At 35.8% G+C, this 24,492-nt stretch overlaps 3 protein-coding genes across 3 annotated transcripts; 2 read left to right on the plus strand and 1 right to left on the minus strand.

The window, feature by feature from the left end:
* The first annotated feature begins 290 nt into the window (after positions 1 to 290).
* Positions 291 to 2,639, plus strand: LOC125218273 (transcription factor bHLH122-like). Its single transcript, XM_048119909.1, has 6 exons — positions 291 to 1,008; positions 1,126 to 1,277; positions 1,353 to 1,511; positions 1,590 to 1,655; positions 1,882 to 1,950; positions 2,036 to 2,639. Exons 1-6 carry the CDS (start codon positions 561 to 563, stop codon positions 2,090 to 2,092), a joined length of 951 nt encoding a protein of 316 aa, XP_047975866.1. The 5' UTR covers positions 291 to 560; the 3' UTR covers positions 2,093 to 2,639.
* Positions 2,640 to 7,354: 4,715 nt separating this feature from the next.
* On the minus strand, positions 7,355 to 7,843 carry LOC125220896. The gene has a single exon (XM_048123028.1). It carries the CDS (start codon positions 7,841 to 7,843, stop codon positions 7,355 to 7,357), a length of 489 nt encoding a protein of 162 aa, XP_047978985.1.
* An 8,819-nt stretch (positions 7,844 to 16,662) lies between these two features.
* LOC125224365 (DNA damage-repair/toleration protein DRT100-like) lies at positions 16,663 to 17,908 on the plus strand. The gene has a single exon (XM_048127758.1). The coding sequence runs from the start codon at positions 16,728 to 16,730 to the stop codon at positions 17,820 to 17,822; it is 1,095 nt and encodes a 364-aa protein (XP_047983715.1). The 5' UTR covers positions 16,663 to 16,727; the 3' UTR covers positions 17,823 to 17,908.
* The last annotated feature ends 6,584 nt before the right edge of the window (positions 17,909 to 24,492 follow it).

Below are 24,492 nucleotides of genomic sequence, written 5' to 3' on the forward strand. Positions count from 1 at the left end.
TTATATATCTTGTCTAGCAAACGAAAGTCCCCTAAATAGATCATACATATGCAGCTGACTACCTTTTTAGTAGCCTGGATTCATAATCTAGAAAGTCTGGGAAAGAGTTGAGTCATATGGCATAAAACACTTAAGCTATGATGATATTACACCTTTTTATCTAACCTACCAAATAGTATATCAAGCACGCCTACCATAAAATATCGATCTTGCTTAATCAACATAAAATATCTTGCTAGACTTTGTTGTGTAGGACAGCAAACAAGGTCCAAAAATGAACACATGATTAAAAATGAGAGAAAAATCAAAAGCTATTAATGCCAAAATGTTTTCTTGAATTGTTTTCCACCTAAAGTCCGAGATCCCTGGTGTCCACGCCTCCCCATTGGCCACACCATTTTTCAACTCTCCCTCTCTCTCTTCTCACTTCAACTCCTACTCTTCCATCTCCATTCTTTGAGCTCAAATCTTGGAGCACTTTTTTGTTAAAAAGGATATAACTCATTTTTCCTTCAAATTTAATAGTACTAATCAATTTCCAAAATTGAGTCTTGAATTTGATGAATCAATTCGAGCAAAACACGCAGATGGGCTCGGGGCTGACCCGATACAGGTCGGCCCCGAGCTCGTATCTGACTAGCCTTCTGAGCTCGGAAGGCGGATTCGGAGAAGAAGACTTCGCCGAGCTCTTCAACCCGCGAGCCTCCAGCCCTGAGACGCAGGTCATCTTCTCCAGGTTCATGAACAGCACCCCTCCTCTCCCGCCGAGAAAGCCGGAGAATGATGACTTTATTCAACCTCCCCCGCAGAAGCTGCAGAGGCACCACAGCAACGATTACTCCTCCGCATCTCAGATGATGTTTCCCACCACCCACAATTCCGACGCCGACGCCACTTATGGAGGAAAACACTTTCCGCCGCAGATCAAGATGGAAAGCGGCGGCGGCGGCCTTATTCGCCACAGCAGTTCTCCGGCTGGCCTCTTCGCAAACATAAACTTCGAAAATGGTAATTTTCACTTTTTTTCCTCTAGTTTAATCATCGGGGAGATTTGTTGGATTTCAAATCCGAGCGGACAATGTTTAAATTTAATTTTATTTTTTTTACTTTCTGCAAAATCCACAGAGTTCAAACCAATGAACTACACTTCTTCTCCGGCGATGAACTCGATCTCAGAAATCGATAGCAAAGGCAATGCAGAGGATGATGTCGACTTCATCACTGGTTTACCTTGGGATGATTCGCCGCTCTTGTCTGATTCTTACCTAAACGATCAGGTCTTGTCTTAATTAATTAATTGATTAATTAATTCAGCCCATGCTTGAATCTGATGATGGGGGAAACATTTGCAGAAGAAGGAAGCAGGAGATAATCGGCCGAAGACGACTCTGTTGTCTCATCACCTGAGCTTGCCCAAAGCAGCAATGGAGAAGCTTCTGGAAGATTCGGTTCCTTGCAAGATCAGAGCCAAGAGGGGCTGTGCTACTCATCCTCGGAGCATTGCTGAAAGGGTACTGCTTTGGAAAATTAATCAACATCTTCGGATTCAATGATGAAGCTTCTAATGCGATGTAATGATCTTGTTTCAGGTTAGAAGAACGAAGATCAGTGAGCGGATGAGGAAGCTTCAAGAACTCGTGCCCAATATGGAGAAGGTGATGATGCTTTTCTTGCCTTCATATGCATAAATCATAATGTAGTGTAATAATTTAAACGTTTTACCAATTGAGCTGCACTTCATCGCCAGCCAGTTACGACTGAATAGATATGTTATAGCATAGAGATGTTAACGAAGTTCGTAGTTTTAGAAAGTTCATGATCAAGAATATAATGTTGGTTGATAATCGAACAATAGATAACTAACTAGGTTCGATTTTGTAGCAAACGAATACATCGGATATGCTGGACTTGGCTGTTGATTACATAAAGGATCTTCAGAGACAAGTAAAGGTGTGTTAACACAAATTTCACTCTCAACTCTACTTTCTTTGCATTGCATTGACTCTCTCTCGATCGATCAATGTTCAATTGCTAGACGCTTTCGGGTAATCAAGCCAAGTGTAGCTGCTCAGCTAGATCAAATGGCTACTGATGTTGCAAGATGATGAAGGAGAAAAAGGCCAAGTTCAGTGTCAGTATATATATTCTATCAGATTGTAAGTCTCTTGATGTTTTCTCTTCCTTAGGTTGATCAACTTAATCAATGTTTCTTTTTTTATCTCTTTTTTTATCTTTGTTTTGAGGTTGAGGTTCAATTAGATTGAGCTCCTTGTCACATACTCCTATTTTAGAAGAAAGGCATGTACAAAATTGTCAATTTGGATAAAAGAAATGGTACTTTTCTAGCTATCTTTGATCTTTAGAAAAAATGAGCTTTTGTGGTCACTTTTATTATTAAAGATAAAATATGCGAGAGTCATAACTGCACTTTGATTATCCAAAATGACTCTCCAAATACTAATGGGGTTTTAATAATAAAAGTATGTTTTTCCATTATGATAGCTAGAAAAGGTATTTTGGTTATCCAAATTGGCAAATCTTGTGCATTCCCACTTCTCAAATTGGTAAATTGTTATGTTAGGTGAAGTCCATAAAAATTCTTCTAAATAAAATGAGTTGAATTACCTGTTGAAGTTGAAGTTTTGGTGAGAAGTAAATGCAACTTATTTGGAAAGGGTAATAATGGCTAATGGAATAGTAAAACTTCCTAATGAAGGAGATTATATTTGGAATATCTAGAAAATCACCTTTGGCAATCCATTAATTATCTGACAATTGGTAACCCACTGAGGAAAAAGATGATAGTGATGTCCATAAAAACTTCTCTAAAAAAGCACTCTCTAGGTGTCCGTTTATATTTAGTTAGTAGTCTACTTTTGTTAACTTAATCGATTCCCACCTAATGTCGGATCTAGATTGGGTCGGGGTTCGACTGATCCCATTTTTCGCCCATTAGAATCGAAAAATTCAATAAAATTTGATATTTTAGTTGTCTCTAATTCTATGGTGTAATTTAATCCAGTCGAGTTTCATTTCATTCTTTGTCTGTCATCCATTTATTGACTCGGCCTTTCTACATGACATTTTTCACATTGAATCTAACCATCCATTTTCATCACAAAACCAGATTGTGAAAAAAATTTTGCCTTTTTCCTTCTAAGGAAAGCACTTTATTGCTTCCCTACGCATGTATGCCTACATAATAACTTTCTCATTTTTTAACTTTCTTTAAATTTCATCCACTTTAATGCTATCTACTATACTTCTCTCTCCCAATCCTCTCTATAGACGGCCCCCTACAAGGTAACTAGGGTGATGCTTTCTTTGAGCTGTATTCCACTACTACAATCCATTTCCACACATGTTGCCATTTATAGCAAGTTTTCATGTTCATTCTTCCTTTTCACTATGCACTAAATCTTGTCCTCCTCCATTAATGAGTATTGATAATCGATTCCTTTGTAAAGGAATTGCTCACGCTTTACTTTAAAATGGTTGGTTCCCAAGTATTCTACTCATATGATGGAGTAGGTTTATTCTCTTTTAAATGATGGCTCTTTGAGTAAAAGAATGACAATTGTCGGCAAACACAATAATGTTTTCTTTTGTTTTAATATTGTGATGATTGTTGGAATTTAACTTGTAGTGAAATAAAAGGAGTTTGTCATACATCGGTTTTTTTTCCATCAAAGTGTAGAAGTTTCTCATGCGATTTAAGAATCACAGTCGGTTTTAATATACGACTACATCCAATATTAGCTTTCACATATGAATGTGTAAATTGTATTCCCTATAGTCTCAATTTTGAAGTTCTTTTTATAGGACTTGAATTTCCATGAAAGTTATAGAAATAGCCACTTTTATAAATTAAAGAAAAATACCCTGACTTTTAATGGAAATTGTGAAAAACGGCACAAACTTTAAGAATATAAAAAGTTCATCTATGAGCAACGATGATCGAAAGATCTCCAAATCGATTTGAGGCAAACTGGTAGAGGGAATATATATTATGCGTGCCGGAACGTAATCAAATAAAAAATCTAAAGATTGTACAAACTTCAAACTATGATTTGAACCATTAAAAAATGTCAACAGATTACAAAATAACAGCAACAGAAAATATTAATATAGAGTCAACGGTTGACACCGTGTTGATATTGTGTTGACATTGTGTTGACATCAAAATCTTGAAATTTTTTATTGTGTTGACATTGTGTTGACTCTATATTGAAATGTTTGGAGTTTGTACAGTTTGCATTTTATCACTATCCTATGCAGGGTTGGGGTTTATCGGAACAAAAGTTTATTTTTTTTCTAGATATTAAATACGTTTGGATTTGTCGAAGATTTATTTCATGTTTTATGAACTTTTGTATATTTTTAAGCAGAGCCACCCGATTTTACACCTTTTTCATGATTAGATTATTTGATTATGGGTAGTTAGAATGAGATTTTTGGATAAGAAATCTAATTGAGATTCATAGTTAAATGCAATATTTTTTATGTCGGGCTTCAGATTATTTATAAGATTGAGTATTCAGTTCAGAAATGAATTTTATAGTGGCCCAAGCCGCCCAACTATAATTTCTGTTTCGTTTAATTTGTTAGGCCCAACATAAAATTGGAGTTGCTATAGAGGGAAAATTTTATTTTATACTCCCTCCGTCCCGGCTAAGATTGCTTAGCCGGCACGGGGTTTTAGGAGTTATTGGTTAAAGTGTTTAATTGGAGAGAGAAGGTGGGTGTAAGTATTAAAGTAGAGAGATAAAGAAAGATGAATATTTTAATAGGAGTGAGAAAAAGTGGTTGAGTGTATTAATTGGAGAGAGAAAGTTACCAAAAAGGAAATGTGTCATCTTAGTTGGGACAAACTAAAAAGGAAAACGTGTCATCTTAAGCGGGACGGAGGGAGTATTTGACTAAAGGTCCTTTTTGGTCCTTAACATATGGAGATTTTTTTATTTTGGTCCAAAACCTTATCTTTTGAATTATTTGGTCCCTCACAAATAAAAACGGGCCACGTTTAGTCCGAACTGGATGGAAATGGTTAAATTTAACGTTCAACGAATATTAATTTAATTTTGACCAGATTAAGTTAATAATTAAGTTAAGAATTAAGTTAATATTAAATTTATATTAAGTTAAGTATTACACCGGACGGTCCCCTCTCCTCCGCCGCCGGAGCCGGTCCTCTCCCCTCTACCGTCGGAGCCGGTCCCCTCTCCTCCGCCACCATCTCCGCCGTCTCCATACGGTATCAACCACCAGCTCATCTCTCTCTTCTTCCCTTCCACCGCGAAGCACGTCCGCAGCGCGTCGTAGATCGACACCGGCAAATGACCCATCCCTGCGCCACCTCGATTTTCCTGAAAATGACCTCGGCCCTTCGGCTGGAGAGGCTGCGGTTGGTCTTCTTCTTCTTCTTCTTCTTGGATTTGACTCTGACTTGGCCGATGTAGGTTACTTTGGGGGAGAGGGCTCGGGGTTGTCGAGGCGTTTCTTGGGGAGGAAAGGGGAGGCCTTGTTAGGGCGGAGGCGGTGGCCGGGGCTGAGGATTGATTCGGAGAGTTTCATGGAGGAGGAAGAGGAGAGGCAGATGAAGAGCTCGCTGGTGTTTTTGCGGAAATGGGCTCTCTCTCTCTCTCTTTCTCTCTCCATTTCCTACTAGTAATTATTGTTTGTTACTCTGTTAATTTTGCTGGAAGAGGAGGGAGATTGAGCTGGTGGTTGACACTGTATGGCGGCAGCGGAAATGGTGGCGGAGGTGAGGGGACCGGCTCCGGCGGCGGAGAGGAGAGGACCGGCTCCGACGGCAGAGGAGAGGGGACCGGCCGGTGTAATTCTTAACTTAATATTAACTTAATTATTAACTTAATCCGGTCAAAATTCAATTAAAATTCGTTGACCGTTAAATTTAACCATTTTCATCCAGTTCGGACTAAATGTGACCCGTTTTTATTTGTGAGGGACCAAATAATTCAAAAGATAAGGTTTTGGACCAAAATAAAAAAATCTCCATATGTTAAGGACCAAAAAGGACCTTTAGTCTTTATATTTATATTTTACAAATTTATGTTCATAAGTTTTTGGAGTTTGAATATTTTTGCATATTAAATAAGAATCACATATGCATTACAAGTTAATTGGGTCAGCATAGACAACTCTATTGTTCAATAAAAACTAATGAAATCAACGTATAAACAAAATAAATGTTCGATTCAAACTCAAACGCAAGAAAAATACCAGATACAAAGGTAAACAACAACGAAACTATCTTCTACTAATAAGATAAGTTGGGCTTGTAGAACCATTCCACATGCAAATTAGTTACAATAATCATCATGTGTGCCGAGGCTTTAAAATGGTTGATGCTTCGGTTATAAACTGTTTATATGTCAATAAATTATTTATGTAAATTATATGCACCAAACGTAAAATTGGTGACATCAAAATTGTTGTCTGATGTATGACTTTTTTATACAGGGATAAGGAACAGATCAAATTTGAACTCTAAACTATTTTGTTTATTAGTATTATGATTTATGTGATATAAGAAGCAATGTATGGGCATAGCCCTTGTCGTTTAGAGCATCCTTAACCCCATCTTGGATTTGGGCCGCAAGTCCCCTCCATGTCATTAGAACACCTAAATTTGGAGTCTCATGGCACAACTTCATTAACTCCGCAGACCACAACTCAGGGCACAACTATTATTTTGCACTATTCACAACTACAACCTATTTTACTCGTAAAATTGAATACGTTGAACAATTAAAACCAGGAAAATTCATTGTTCAGTCAGAAAATAAAAAATTACAAATCCTAAAAAAAAGAAAATTACAAATCCTAGAAAAAAGAACTATTTTTTCTTCATTTGTGCGCGAAGATATTCGATCATCTCACGGTGCATTTTGAGCTCGTACTCCGACATTGTCGAGGTATCCCTCGATGTCAACTCCGTCAGTTGGCCCATCCGCAACGTAATACTCATATCCGACATAGAGTCTGATATCTTGTCCAGGGAAGGATTGGGCGGTGGCGGCGGCATAGCGGAGTAGCTCGCAGTTGCCTTCCCCTTTGCTTTCCTCTTTGCCGCCTTTGTGCCCATCGGATGACTTTGAATACCAGGAGATGAGGAGAACAAGTCGTCGTCTGTCGCGTTGAGGTCGATTGGCGGACCTCCTTCGCTCGAAGAGTAGTGTCCGGCGGCGTAAACTTTGGTTCTCTTCGCCGCCGCTTCTGCCCCACCGATGTACTTCGGGCTTTTCTCGACAAGCTTCCAAACGTCAAAGTACTTGAAGTGCTTCTTCCCATCAGCGAAGAAATCTGCCTTGGCCTTGTCCACAAGGTCCATCTAGCTGTGCCCGCTCGGCCACATCCGGACTACGTTAGTCCACTTGCCATTCCACTTGTTCATCTCCGCCTGGACCCGACCCCAATGCTTGCATAGTTTCACGTATGTAAGCTCGAATGAGCCGTCAGGTCGACCAGCGTTATACTTCTCTGCAATCCACTGCCAGAATACTTTGCCGCTTTGCTGGTTGCCGATCACAACGTCCTCGGAGACGTCGACAAAGTTCTTGGCCAGCCACATTGTCTCCTGCGGACTATACTTCTTCGGCCCATCCTCATCGGCAACCTTGCCCTTGCCCTTGCCCCTCCCTTGAGCGGGCTCCATATCGCTGATCTCGTACTCATTAGTGCTAACTGGCGATTCCATGTCCATGTTGGTAGGCAACCTGAGACTAGGCGTTGCATTTGGGTTGGGTGTCGGCGGCAATTGCCAGTTGTTGGAGTTGACGAAATCGTCCATCTGTCGTTGGTCACTGTTAAACCAATCCATAGATACCGGAAGTGTTGAAATGCTAGAGGATTGAAAGTGAGTTTGTGGGGAAGAGTATTAGAATGGAGCAAATCAAGTGTATAAATAGGCAAACAAAATTTTAAAAAATAATAAGAGTAAAGGCCGAAATTAGTCCTGAACATATGGTCATTTTACGTTTTTGGTCCTAAACATTATCTTTTGGATTTTGTGGTCCTGAACATATGAAAATTTGATCATTTTGGTCCTCCGTCAACATTTCCGTTAAAAACAAACGGTCAACGGGTTTAATCCTGATTTTGACCAAATTAAACTTTTAATTCTGAATTTTTACTCCCTAATTAATTTTCTAATTATTTTTACAATTGTATTTCATCTTCTTCCTTCCTCTCATCTTTATCTTCTTCTTTCCTCTCCCCCTCCCTTGAACTCATGACAAACACGGATTTTGCATGTTTTTAAGGGCTAGATTTGACTCGTTTTAAATGTCAATCATGCAAATTATGTTCTTAAATTGCATATGTTATACATTTGGTATTTTTAATGTGTTTGTTGATAAATGATAGAAAAAGATAGAAAAAGGTGCAAAAAGACCAAGGTGCAGCAGCCTCTGTTCGAGCCCATTCTTTCAGCGAGTTTGAAGTCCAATCAGTGCTTAATTCATATCATTCTCTTCGTCTTCGAAAGAGCTTCGCGTGGACATCTCGAACGTCTCAATCGGAGTTCTGTGGAGAAAGTTATGACTATTCTACGAACATTGCGCAGTGCAGTCAAAGCTGACGGAAATTAGGCGGAAATTCAAGGAAGGAATAAATTATTGCTCAAATCTCTCCTATTAATTGAAGAATTCGAAAATAATATCTTTTATATTTCTTGGAGGATAATTTTTACCATTCCTAAACCCTTTTTCTAGCCTATAAATACCCAAACCTAATTCACAATCTCTATCTCAGAGCCTCCAATCCTTTTCCCTCTACACATTCTTCCATTCCATATTCCACACATAATTCATCCATCTTCCATTGGAGCGGAGCTCTGCAGATCCAGGCAAGAGAAGACTGGAGATTGAAGATTCAACCTTGGGTTTTATCAAATTCTTTCATGTCTAGTACTTTTATTGATTTTTACTACTTGTCTATGAGTAGTTAAATATCTTTTGTATGGTTTTTGGTGAAGACTATTATGAACATGTTTTGATTTATTGAATTGAACTTTTTCCTAGCTCTTGTGATTGTTTTGCTTGTTCTTGTGCTTTTATTGTTCTTTTGTCTGGCCAACTTTAGAACTATGTCCGTTTAACTAGATTAATCGAGAGATAGCTAGTTTTACGTGGTAAAAGGAACGAGTACAACACATAGGTTTATCTACACTCGAGAGAGGGGACCCTTTGTGAGGACTTGAGTCTTAGGAACTTAAGGAGTTAGAATCTAATCTATTGGAAGGAGACTTTGATAGTTAGAGTCTAATCTACTAGATAGGTGCACTCGAGAGAGGGCTTATCTTAGAATCGCGACTTTCCTAATAATCCTAAAGACACATAAAGGTAAAGGTTCTATGAGATTAATCATCACTAGGTTATATTAGTTGGATTTTAAAACTCTACATTCTTTAGTCTGTTTTGTATTATTTTATTTTCTTTTATTTGTTTATATTTTTGTCTAGTTTATAAAACCAAAAACCAAAAATAATTTGTGTCTCTAGATAGTATATGACGCTTAGTATATGATAGTCAGTTGCAATCTTATTCTCTGTGTTCGATATCCCGGTACTGACCTTTAGCTATACTAGATCTACCCTGTAAACTTGCAGGTATTTTTAGTGCTAATAAATAGTGCATCAACTCACTCTCTTCCTCTAGCAGATACTACCTCCTCCTCCTTCTCCCCCGCCCTAATCCCCTTCTCTCATCTCCCCTCAATCCGCACCCCCAAATTCCCCCTCCTCTCCACACTCTCAGCTTCTCGAAAGCCCCAGTTCCGCCTCCACGCCTCAATGATCGAGAACGAGATCCCCGCCGCCGAGCGCCCGCCACTTTCCTTCGCGGAATCGAGTCAGGTGCCTCCAATTCCCCCGATTCCGTCCGCGGCAAGTTCGAGAGGATGATCAGGGAGGTGAGGACAACGTGTGCGCCGCGACCGAGGCCGCGAACGACAGCGGCAGCTTCAAGGAGGACGTCTGGTCGAGGCCTGGCGGCGGCGGCGGGATCAACAGGGTTTTTGTTAAATTCTCCAAATCATTGTCCCACATCGGCTTGGTGATGATCCTAACTTCTTTATATAAGTGTGGATAACCCTCCCCTTTATGAGGTCTTTTAAGGAGTGAGTGGCTCATTTCTAATATGGTATTAGAGCGGGCTCAAGCCGATGATGGATTTATCTCTTTATCTCTTCTCTTGCCTACCCACGTGATGGAAGTCCGATGTGCCATTCCGGCCCACACGTGAGGGGGCGTGTTAAATTCTCCAAATCATTGTCCCACATCGGCTTGGTGATGATCCTAGCTTCTCTATATAAGTGTGGATAACCCTCCCCCTTATGAGGCCTTTTAAGGGGTGAGTGGCTCATTTCTAATAGTTTTGCAGGACGGCACGGTGTGGGAGAAGGTTGGTGTGAATGTGTCAGTTGTTTACAGGGTTATGCCGCCCGAGGCGTACAGAGCGGCGAGAATGGGGATGTTAAGCCTGGTGATGTTCCGTTCTTCGCTGCTGGAATCAGCTCTGTAATTTCTTTTCATACCTAATTTTGCGATTAGATTTGTGATTTGATTTTGCAAATGTGTTTAATTGTATTTTCTCTTCTTCTTCAATAGGTTCTTCATCCAAAGAATCCTTTTGCTCCGACTTTGCACTTTAATTACCGTTATTTTGAAGAGAGAGGGGAGAAGGGGATTAGGGCGGGGGAGAAAGAGGAGGAGGGAGAATCCGTGGGAGGAAGAGAGTGAGTCATGAGGGGGGGAGAGGAAGAGGAAGGAAGAAGATAAAGATGAGAGGAAAGAAGATGATGAAATTGAAGTGTAAAAATAATTAGGGAATTAATTAGGGAGTAAAAATTTAAAATTAAAAGTTTAATTTGGTCAAAATCGGGATTAAACTCGTTGACCGTTAGTTTTTAACGGAAATGTTGACGGAGGACCAAAATGATCAAATTTTCATATGTTCAGAACCACAAAATCCAAAAGATAATGTTTAATACCAAAAACGTAAAATGATCATATGTTCAGGATCAATTTTGGCCTATACTCAAATAATAATAGAAATCGTGGGGACTTGCGGCCCGACCCGAACACAATTAACACCGGGACGGGATGCAAGAGTTGCAGCACGGGCACCGGTAACGCCGGGCCGGACGGACCCCAGGAGTGGCCCAGGGACGCAAATGCGTCCTCGGGACCGTCCCGAGCCGTGACACTTGTCGCTCCAACGCTGCTCTCGGGCCGGGACTCGCGAAATGCAGGCCGGCCCCTATGCGTTAAGGATGCTCTTAGTTCTAGATTTTTGACGATTGCATAGTACTAGTAATATTTTCCTCTTTGAATTTATACCTAGTGAAATATATTTTCTTTTTTCTCTCGTCTCAATATCGTATGCCAATAAACAAGCAGAGGGGATGCTATCTCACACATGCTATTCTGTTAACCATAAATATAATATTTAAATATTAATTTGTTTTTTTATAAAATAGTGGAACGTGAGACACTATATTTCAGTTGTGCTTTTCTCCATAGCAGGAAATCCAAATCTAATAAACAAACAACAAAAGCTCATAATGTAACTGTATTGTCACTCAAGATTTAATTCGGCCTGAATTCTAAAACTTGATAAATCAGCTAGTACAATGTTCATAACTTTTTAAGTCTTATGATACTTTTGGATTTCATTAGAGATACCACAATTCAACCAAAGTTGGTGTTTGAAAATTAAAAACTAATTGAAACAAAAGAAATTTGAAACAGAAAAATTTGTCGCACTAAATAAATCACTATTCTCATTGACAACATAGAATTTTATAACAAAATTATTGATTATGTTAACATGTAAAACTCCAGATTTCCTTCATCGAAAATTGAATATTTTTATAAGTATTTTATAGTTTTTGATCAGAATGTCACGGATTATTGAATTAAAAAATAGTTGTGGGCCCAACATTGCTCCCCAATTATTGTGGGCCGATTCATTAAATGGGGCGAGAATCTGGGTCATAGCTGTGGTGAAATTTGACAAATCTGAAAATATTTTATTATCGTCCATTGTCAATCGTTTTGATAATATCAATAGTTGGAATTTTTATAAATAAAATTGATAAAAATAAGAGAATTTAATAGAAAAATAATTGTAAATATTATTAATGAAAATGAAAGCACGTTATTAATGAAAAAATTACCAAAAGAATAAAGTAACTTTATGAAGAACTAAACAGGAAAAATTTACTACTAGTATTAATGAGAGACGGTGACACTAATTAACCGAGGAAATGGACTTCATCCTCAAATTAACAGTTGTATTTTTATTTTATTTATGCCAAAATATATGAATTTTTCCGGTTTTTACGTGATAGTGGTAACCTGTCAATTATCAATAAAAAAAATATGTCAATAATAGTATATAATTAAATCCGCTTGATGTACCAAACATGGGAAATGGGACAGAGTTCGGATTATTGTCGGAATCGTATTTATTGAAAGATAGAGTTTATGCCAACTTGATTGATAAAACCATGATTTTATTTTACTCTCTTCGTTCGGCAAATACGTGTCTCGCTTTCAATCGCTGTGAATTTAAAAAAGTCTGAAGAAACGTGAGTATAAATGTAAATATAAGTAAAATAAAATATAAACAAAATATGTTAGTGCACTACGAGAACTACTAATTAAAAAAGGTGAAAATTAAATACAGTAAGATATATAATGGCCTTGAGGGTATTTTTAGCTATTTTTTTTTTTTTGAAAAAACTATAAAAAATTAGCTCATATGATATTAAATCGAAGTTTATGGGTATTTTAAAATATTACAGACCAAAATGATACATCGACAAAGTTCGCCACCCAAAAAATATGTTCCTTCTAATAGACAGAATTGCCCTTCATGGCATTGAGGGTATTTTCACCAATTTTTTTTAAACCATGAAAAAGTAGCTCATATGATATTAAATCGAAGTTTATGGACGTTAAATGCCATTTTGAAACATTACGGACCATAAATGATACATTGACAAAGTTCGCAGGCAAAAAAAAGATGTTCCCTCCTATTGTAATTGTACATACATGTTTAAGTCGTCCATAGGTTTATTCCCGTATAATTGTCATATCAAACAGTGGTAGATCCAGGGGGCAAGAGGGGCGACCGCCCCTCCCCGGCAACCCTCTACCGTGGACCCGGATGTTAATTTTCCATTGTCGCCCCCTTCAATAGCTTCCGACATCGCCTCTCCCTTTCTTTAGCTTTTGACAAAAAAAAAAATTCGCTCCTCCATATGATGATCCTAAATTATATAGGACAATGTATAGCAAAATATTGTTGAATATCAAATATAATCTTATTTAAGTTTAGATCACGCTAAGTTAGATCACGCGGTACAATCACAAATAATGTTAAATCTCTCACTATTACTAATAGTACTAGTTTTTAAAATCGTGGGACAAGCTAGAATCTTCAATCGCAATCTGCTAAAGAAAAATAATAGTGGCTGCCCAATTTTGTAGTGACTAAAATTAGTTACACAAAATGTTGAATGTGTGAATTTTGGCAGCTAGTAGTATAAGAATAGTGAGATGACAATTAGTCACTTCTACTTTGCGTCAATTGTCATTATGATTTACTACTTCATAAAATTGCGCCAGCAGCCTAAGATCGTCACTGCATTTGCTATTCTATTTCAAATTTAATTAACTAGTCCTAGAGTATATACTTTCAAGCCCCGTTTGATAAAGTAGATGAGTTCAAGATAAATATATTATCTTGGTTTAAGATAGGGGTGGGTAGGTACGGTATACCTTACCGAAACCACCATGCCGTATACCTTATTGTAAATACGGTATGCAAAAAAGTCATTTCTTTACCTTACCAAAGTTTTCGATATATCAAACTTCGGTATACCTTATTTTCGGTATGACGAATTTTCATACCGATATCGTACCTCATTTTCGGCATACCGTTACCGAAGTTGCGGTATACCTGACTTTCAACATCAATTAAAATAGAAAATTAGAGTTTTTAGAATATTATTTATATTTTATAATTTAAAAAATAATAATTATATTTATATTTCACAATAAATTTTATAATTTAAAAATATATAAAATATATTTTATATATAATTGTGTTTATATTTTGTGGTATATACCTTAATTTACGGTATATACTGAATTTCGGTATGCAGCAGTATACCGCGGTATTTGAAAATTCATACCGTTACCTTACCGGAATCTTTCGGTAATGTATCATACCGTACCAAAAGTCACGGTATACCGAAAATTCGGTATTTTCGATACGATAAGACCGGTATTTCAATATTTTTCCCTGGCCCTAGTTTAAGAGTAGTAGTACTATTTAGTAGTAGAACATTTAACTTAGCATGGAAGCACCAACAAACTAAATCAAGATAAGTTTATGTATATTAAGTTAGCATATTTTATGTAAGTATTGAGTTGGCCTAAATGGTAGAGTGATTGAGTTAGTATGTTCATTTTTCAATAAAAATACTCTTTTCGATTCTGCATTCAACAAATGACAAAATGCATTCAATCAAAAGCCATAATAGATTACTCTCTCTCATCTGAGCCATTCCTAAAAGCCATTTATTAAAATGCTACTATCAATATCTACAAATTCCTCCAAAAACTAATAATTCAATATCTTCAGATCAATCATGTGCACATTTATTTGGGAGGCAGCCAAAAACGGTGGACCTCTTCAATTAATTGTGAAAAAATAATAAACGAATTCAATCATGTTACTCATTTCCAACTCAAATTCTACTTTAAGTTGCTTTCCTTTTTCTCATTCGATTTTAGCTTTAAGCCTTTAAATTCATTTTGTGTAACATGAACAACTGACCTATTGAATAGAAGAAAAACGTTTTATCAATTCAGACGTGTTTCATAGTTAATTAACTACATACTTAATATTAATATTGGAAAACATGTAGGAAATCCTTTTCAAAATCGTTACCTTAGTTAGGAGACAAACAAAATGTTACAAATCGTAACCTTAAGTGCATGTCTAGACTCGATTTTTTAGCATGATTTTGACAAGGATTAAATAATTAATTGTGCATATTAATAAACGATACCTTGAATCTGGACGATTAATTGATACGTGGCAAAACATCCTCCATTTCCTCTCCTTTTCCATAAGCTACAGTTGTTACTATACTAGGAATTGAAGTCTAGTTTGCACTAACCACTAGTTTCAAAAATATCATTATCGACCGACAAGTGAGACTGTGATGAGAAATTCCTCGGAAAGAAAATTCCGGAAACTGTTATGCTCCCTTTGTTTTCAATATACTTTTTCATCAAAAATACTTGAGATTATTTAATTACAAATTTGTAATTATAAATTTATTATTAAAATGAATATTAGTTCACGGTAAATTTACTCTAGTTTTGTAGTGGAGTAATAGTTTTGGATCATGAATCTCTCATGATTGAAGGATAATGAAGCTGTAGTCTCCACTTCCAGGGAGTGATCCAAAATGGGGGAGCATTTGACCCCATCAATCTTTACAAAAAGTTAATGCAATGTTTATCCAACTTTATAATAATTTTTCATGTGAACAGTAACTACTCTAATTTTATTTTCTTTTTTTTCTCAACTAAGTTTAAAAAATAAAATACGGATCCAGTTCGACTATCAGAAGCTCCATTGTTAATCCACCTATTTACTATAATTGAGATAATATTGACTTATTTTATGCTTTAATTGTTGTTTTTCCTTTAATTAAAATCAATTGGCTTTAAAATTTTGATTAACAAGCTCATACGATTTTGATAGTAAATTATAGACATGCAAATAAGATAAATTCACTATTAAAGGGTATTTTATTCGTGATTTGTATGTAGATAAAATGATCGGTGGATATGTACCGTGCAATGCAAATACAAAAGTTTTCAAAATATGACAAACACACATGAAACTAATTGATTAGTATAAAGTGTTATCGTGTTTGTGTCCTTATCCTACCAATAATAACAGTAATGGTAATAATTATTCTTATTTCTAATTTTTAGTTAGAGTAAGTACTATATTTAAGTTATGAATATGCTTTTATTTTTCACTTTCATGTTGAGCCTCTTTTCCATTCCATTTCATCATGCCTTCATTATCAATACGTAAGTTCTTTACGCCTCCCTTCCTTGCCTTATCTATCACAACTACCACCATCATGCTTGAATCGTTCACGTTATTATCCTATGTTATCGAGTTTATGTCGATACCATAATGTATTAATACTGACATGATCACGTTGTTAATGGATTCATATCGTGTCTAGACAGTGTTTGAATTTAAATGTAGCATGTTGAGTTTACGATCCGATTTAAAATTTTCTTAAAAAGTGATATCTAAATTTAAGCTTAATAGATTGACACGATATTAAGTTGATTTTGTGGCAGTACATTTCAAACCCCTAAAGTAGGAGCATTCCCAATTTCCCATTTAATTTACTGTAACGTTAATATGTGACGCTACTTCATTCATGATTGATCACCCAATCTTATCTCCAAAGTCCAAACCATGTTGACCTGTATACCCTTATTCAAACACGACACGTGGAGGGGCAAAAGCGTCATTCGGTAGAACCGCACTATTTAACGTGCATGCTCTCACTGAAACAAGTAGCCCAACTCTCACATGCAAACCTGTGCCACAGACCTCAACTTCTAGAGAGAGAGAGAAGAGATAGAGTTAATGGCCACCGCCGGCGCCTTCTCCGCCATCCTCCTCCTCTCTCTAACCCTCCCCTCCAACGCCTGCCTCCCCGCCGACCGCGCCGCCCTCCTGGCCTTCAAATCCACCCTGATCGAGCGCCACCTCGGCATCTTCCGCACGTGGCGCGGCACCGACTGCTGCCGGCGCTGGTACGGCGTCAGCTGCGACCCCGAGAGCCACCGCGTGGCCGACATCAACCTCCGCGGCGAATCGGAGGATCCTATCTTGGAAAAGGCCAACCGCACCGGCTACATGATCGGCCACATCTCCCCCGCCGTCTGCCGCCTCACGCGCCTCTCCAGCCTCACAATCGCCGACTGGAAGGGCATCTCCGGCCCCATCCCCTCCTGCATCACCTCCCTCCCCTTCCTCCGCATCCTCGACCTCGTCGGCAACAAGTTCACCGGCCCCATCCCCGCCGACATCGGCCGCCTCACCCGCCTCACCGTCCTCAACGTCGCCGATAACCAGATCTCCGGCTCCATCCCCCGCTCCCTCACCAATCTCTCCTCCCTCATGCACCTCGACATCCGCAGCAACCACATCTCCGGCTCGATTCCGAGAGATTTCGGAAAACTGAGAATGCTCAGCCGCGCATTGCTCAGCAAAAACAAGCTCACCGGCGCAATTCCGGCCTCGATCTCCTACATCTACCGCCTCTCAGATCTGGATCTGTCTCTCAACCAGCTCTCCGGCCCCATCCCCGCATCGCTCGGCAAAATGGCGGTTCTCGCAACTCTAAATCTGGACGGCAACAAAATGTCCGGCCAGATTCCGACGACGCTGATCAATTCGGGAATTAGCATACTGAATCTGAGCAGGAACGCGCTGGAAGGCTACATTCCGGATGCGTTCGGGCCGAGATCGTACTTCACGGTGCTGGATTTGTCGTACAACAATCTGAGAGGGAGGATTCCGAAATCGATATCGACGGCGACGTTCGTCGGGCACCTCGACGTCAGCCATAACCACCTCTGTGGGCCCATACCGGTGGGAGCTCCGTTTGATCACCTCGAAGCGTCGTCGTTTACCTACAATGATTGCCTATGCGGGAAGCCGCTTCGAGCTTGCTAGTTTTGAATTATGTTTGTGTCGCCTTATCTTGTTTCATTATTATTGTATTATTTAAATATATATATATAATAAGTGTATATTTCTAATTTTAATTAAATATACGTTATACTATATAGATTACAATAAGTTTTGTAAACAATTTTAGTTCCACTTATTTTACAGATCAATTATTCCATTTCCACATAAACTTTTAAGCTAGCTAATCTACTATCTTCTACATGCATAACTTAACTTTGATAAATGAGATAAATTATTACTAATAAAATTGGCCTATTCACCACATATTTTGTGTACTTGCATACTCATTTATATATCCAACTTGTGTCGAACATATCAAGTAATAATATAGCATGTCCTTGAGAAAGTAGTATAATAATTACTACTACTATATTTAGTGCACACATTCCCATGCATATATTGGGTTCAACATTGATGAATATATATTGCCTCCCTATCTTCAATTTGTAACGGTCATATTATTCTTTTTGCACCACATTTTACAATTTGTAAAATGTACTAGCACAATTGTTTAACTTTCCAGGTGATTTCTTTGTAAGATTATTCTTCATTTTTCAATCAAAACGACGACACAAATGTCTTGATAAATATTCTTCAATTTAGTAACAAATTTAAAATTTCAGATGTTTTAACTCTTGATAAAATATTAAAATATTTAAACATTTATTTGAATTATTAATTTATATTATTATTATTATTATTATAAAAGTCTTGTGAAGAGAACCATAACGTGGCTGCATAGTTATATTGTCGAAAATTAAAGTTTGAGAATTGCACGTGGAACTTAACTTATACAATAAAAAATCTAATGATTGTATATACTCCATATGTTTAGTCTTTGATTTGAACACCGAACTAAAGTATTAGTACCTATAGTGAGATTAACCATTCCCTTAATAAAATTGGCAAAATGTGAAGCCAAATGACAAAAAAACGACACCCAAATAAATGTCACTCTTGTTGAGTTGCCATTGGCCAACTTTTGAAAATGATGTTTACTATATATTGTAAGTTTGTAACTGATCATAGTTCATATTTTATTTATTTTATATTTTAAAAATAGTTTCTATCTACGATCCTTCGAAATCAATAGTAATTGATATTTATGACTAAGGGCTCGTTTGATTATATATTCAGAATAGATCTTATAGATGATAGATATTTTTCTATTATTATATTTTTACATTAGTACACATTAAATCCAAAATTCATATTTAATTAAAAGGATTGCTTTTGAGTATGAAGCAGCTTTAAATCCTTGGGCCAACTGCCTTTGAGTATGGAGCAGCTTTAAACCTTTGGACCAGCTATCTCACCCATTGAGGTGCCCACAAATCAGCGCGGGGAATAATCACTGAGCTCGCCGGTGGATACCCTTGGTAATTACCAAAAAAAAAGAAAAAATGATTGCTTCGTTTATTCAGCTCCGTGACAGTCAGAATATATAATGAACATAACATATCATAACTTCATGATATTTTTCAATATAATCTTCAACAATCTTTATGGTTTTTCCGACGATTTATCAATATTAAAATGTGTATATAATCCTATGAAGCCAAAATAATATTAAGTAGTTACTATTTCAGTCTCCAGGGTATACAATATTCAGTGGGCCCAAGCAACATGCTAACTACAGATGATGTCGATCATAAAAGTGGCACGCGAGGACCACGTGATCTGTTTCGTTCAAGTCCACTCGTCTATTACCCAAGAAATTAGTGAGTCTCTTCGATTGGGAAATGCACAGTTTAATTTTCCTACACAACGAACTCTAATTACAAAATGAATGCAAGAATTGAATTGGTTCATTGATTATCTACTTACAAAATTACACATATCGAAGTGGTCATTAACTCATAACCAGGGAGAAGTGAACTCACGCAACTTTTTTGCTCAGCTTACATTAATAATGATCAAACCAACTTACATCATTAGTTGTCGAAATACATTAATTGGAATTAAATACCTAGTTTAAGCTATTTGCGATATTTTGAAATGAACCTCTCTATAGGCTAGGCCAATAAAAGAGATAATTAAATTAAAATCAATTCTCACCAACTTCAAGCCCAATTATCAAGCCCAATTTAAATAAAATGTCCAGCTATTTGCATCTAAATATTTATGCAATAAAACGAAGTTAAAACACAGCATCTCCTTAATTAAATATGAAACTATTGTTAATTTATTGGGAAATACCCTAAGATGATTTGTTGATTAAAATCATAATCTAATAGGAGTAATATTTAGCAAAACTGTCCCGACCCTATAAGCTAAAAAGGATAACGAAAATAGTGTAATGCAAATCATGCTGTATCTATTGATTTGTATTTCAAAATATTAGTATATGATATATTGAAGTTCAACAAAATTATGTGTTTAAATTTTTAATACACTGTATTGATGATTAGCAAGTTCGTAACTTAAGAAAGTTAGTAATTAATCACACTCCTCAATTTAGTTACATATGTTACAAAGGTTTTCTATATAGATGTGACTAATTGCTAACTTGGAATATTTGCTAATTGTTAACTACTATCAAATCTTAGTTATTAGATTTAAACGATATTGTCGTGTCTAGTGGTGTCAAGTGGAAATTTATTTTATACTATTAATTAATTTGAAAATACGCTTTTAATCATTTCTTATAAGTATATTGCAGTTTTCATGATTCTTGTGATGTTAACACAATATAGTAAAAATGTTACTCCCTCCGTTCCACTTTAGGAGTCCCGGTTAAGTTCGGCACGGGTTTTAAGAAATATAAATGAAAGTTAGTGAAAAAAGATAGTGGAATGTGGGTCCTACTTTTATATATTAGTTTTATTATAATAATATGTGAGTAGAAAAAGGTGAATGGAATGTGCACCCTATTACTAATTATGGAATATTCCAACTGAGAGTCCTAAAGTGGGACACCCTAAAATAGTAAAATGGGACTCCTAAAATAGGACGGAGGGAGTAATTCAGTAACTTGTGTATGTCAATTAAATGCATTATATTAATGGCGTAGGGCAAGATAAAAGGACGAGTCCCTACTATAGTGCATGATATATATCTCGAACCGGACTATCGTCCACTATAGTGAATTGCCTGAGTCTATGTTACTAAAACATTTGTGTTTCTAATTATTATTTAAATTATAGTCATTCTAGGCTCAATTCATTGCCTCCCTAGGAAATCCTATGGCTTTCATTTTCTGATGATGCTAATATTTACATTTGCGATATTATATGCTCGGGGTGGGGGTGGTACATAGGACCTTGGGCCCACAGTAAAATAACTTTTAGGCCTCAACCAATGTCCGAACCTTTTTATTAGCCCATATGTAACAATTCTTTTGTTTTGTTTACTTCACTATTTTCAATTTTTCTCGTTTGTTCACCTTTTCTTTTTCTGATAGTGTTTCTACGTTAGTTTTTACTCCCTCCGTCCACAGATAATAGATCACTTTTACAATTTTGGGATGTCCACAAAATATAGATTACTTTTTTAAAATGGAAAGTTTATCTCTTATACTTTTTTCACTTTTTCTTCACTCTCTCCTACTTTACTCACTTTTTCTCCCCATCTCTTACTTTACCTACTTTTTCTCCTCCCCTCTCTTACTTTACCAATTCTACATTAAAATTCGTGCCGTACACAGAGTGATCTATTTTTTGTGGACGGAAGGAGTATATATTTTTGTATTTTTATTTTGTATTTTTTAATTTTATCTTTCTACTAACTACTCATGAATGATCTACACTATTCTCAAGATGATCTACACTATTTTACATCTCATGAATTAACCATTTATAATTTATTTATTATAAGTGATATTTAATGTGCAAATATATTACTCGTAGTACTATAAAATATAAATAAATTTAATTTTAAAACTTTGGTCTTTATAAATAAAATTAATTCATCTTTGATTCACTTTATAACAATCTACATCACTGAGTCATATTATTAAAGATGTATAGAAAATTTATCAAAAGAATACTAATATAAGATTTTGAATTATAATATATTAATATAGCTATAGATAAATGAAAAATAAATTTATTTTATAGTGGTTTATTTGATGTTATGATTAATTGTCGTTACATATTCTATAGTTTATTTGGTGTTATAATATGTTTCACTATATCTTGCTACTCATATTAACAAGATGATTTTTTTTTTTATGAAAGAGAGTCCATCTTATAAAGAACTCCAAGTTTAAGTGTGTTTAGCCTTATATATATATAAGGAGAAATATGGGTCAAGGAGCCGGATAGTTAGTGAGGACAGACTATGTTGAAAGACTTTTGTTGGTGTGTAAGGACAACTGTCAATCAAGGAGTCGAGTGGTTATATATCCCAATGCAAAATATCGCGCGCTTCAATTCTATTTTAAAACTGTTAATCTTGAAATTTAAAATCTATGTGCGCTCTATAAAACGTGAAATCACAATACCGGAGCGAATAATTAGACGAAAAATCTAAAAAAATGCGTTGAACATTTATGAGCAGGTGGGCAAGAAACGTTTCAACTATGAGGAGACTTTCGAAAAAGTTTGCCATTGCAAAATATGGGCAATTTGCAATGAATACGATGATATCATATAGAATCGCCGATAATATTCGATAGCTAAAAAATAAAATAGGAAATTTGAGATAAATACGATGATGAGATTTTGTCTATTGCAATGTTTACATGTGATGAGCGAAAGTAATGTAAATATAATAAAATTAGAGACTTTTATATATAAATTTATTAAAAATATAAGAATTTACATAACAAAATTCCGTAAAAGCATTTCTCAATTTTTATCAGTGGGAGTATTATGTGGGCTTATAATTTCACTTGGAATTCTATGATTAAAAATGTCTAGAAAAAAATATAAAATGAATAGTGTACAAAATTGAATCATTAGTAGCCATTATGGATAGATGGATAAAAATATACGCTCCGTCATCCGTAAAATGTTGTCTAGTTATGTCATTCGATCCGTCCGCAAAATGTTATCCACTTTGCTTTTTTACCATTTTTGGTCCACTTTCAACTAACTCATTACACTCACAATCTATTATAAAAATAATATATAAATGTGGGATCTACATTTCACTAGCTTTTTCCACTCATTTTTCTTCATATTTCTTAAAACCCGTACCAAGTCAAACTTGGACAACATTTTGTTGACTGATGGAGTACTATGATAGTTTATTTACTGTTACAATACTTAGTTATCAACAAAAAGACAAGTAACCTTAGTTATCAACAAAAAGACAAGTAACCGACAGGAGGATGGAACGCCAACAACGCATTTTTTTATAGTGCCCCGGGATGAAAGCTTTGCGTTGTGAATGCTCTAATGTTTAAAAGAATCGCATTGTAATTATACAAATACGTAAATTTTTAATACTACTAAAATTTAGGTTATTTAGTTGAGGGTAGCTAACACATTAATTAAAGAAGTGGTGCTATTATTAGGAATCAATCAAGAAGTATCTTCAATCAGATGAACGTTTCCTTACGTAGTAGTCCATGTAAAATAAAAGACTAAAAGAGTATATGCAACACATTCAACCCAGAAATATAAATGAAATAAATAAGAGAAATATAATACATAGAACATCACTAGATTCTCGAAGTTAGAATATGATCCATCTTCATGTTTCACGCTAAAATTAAAATGTTGGTCAAACTCCTAGCTCTTATTTTTAAATAAATATAGTAGTATGAAATAATTAGACTGGACTCCATTTACCGAGGATTAATATTGTGGCCTCAATTAGGATTTGTTAGCTGTCAAGGATAAGGATTGTTTCTAATTCTAATTTAGATAAGTGAAGAAATCGCAGTCTAACAATAACGAATAAATTGGTATTAATATAAATATAATATATTTTCGTATTTATTTATTGGTAAAATCAACATAAACAAACTGTAGTCATTTTAATTTAGGCTCACTCAACAATATTCCCTCCCTAGGACCTCTATGGCTGATGAGGCTAATATTTTGATTTGATATTCGATGCGCACACATAGGGGGGGTTACATAGGACCCTGGGCCCACAATAAATTAAACTTTTTATAATTATATATTCATGTGTAATTGATGTTATTGAACCGTCTCCAATAATACTTCAAAATTAGTTTTATTGTTGTTTTAAAATTAATTTTATTTTCAGCTTTTGAGTGAAATATGTTCCCTGTTTTATGTTCAGATTAAAACAAGCATAAATTTTGTATTTGTGAGTAAAAATAGGTAACAAATAAGAAATATTTTTTAACGTTTGAATTTTGTATAAATAATTAGAGTAAAAAAATAGTAATATTTTATGTGATATACATTAAAATAGGTTTGTTTGTCCGAACCTTTTTAGTAGCCCATATACAACTTTTCTTTCTTTTGTTCACCATTATATTTAGTTTATCTTTCTACTATTACTTCACAGTATTCTACGATTTTCACTTCTCATGAATTAACCTATTCAAATATTATTTATTATTAATGATATTTAATATGTAAAATATATTACTCCATATAATAACAGTAAATTTAATTTTAAAATTTGGTCTTTATAAAAAATAGTTAATCCATCTTTGGTTCAATTTATAATAATCTACATTGAATTCTATTGTTGAGTTAGATCTATGATTAAAGGTATATAGAAAAAT

Source organism: Salvia hispanica, chromosome 4 (assembly GCF_023119035.1).
Source record: "Salvia hispanica cultivar TCC Black 2014 chromosome 4, UniMelb_Shisp_WGS_1.0, whole genome shotgun sequence".
In the NCBI taxonomy this organism is placed as follows: Eukaryota; Viridiplantae; Streptophyta; class Magnoliopsida; order Lamiales; family Lamiaceae; genus Salvia; species Salvia hispanica.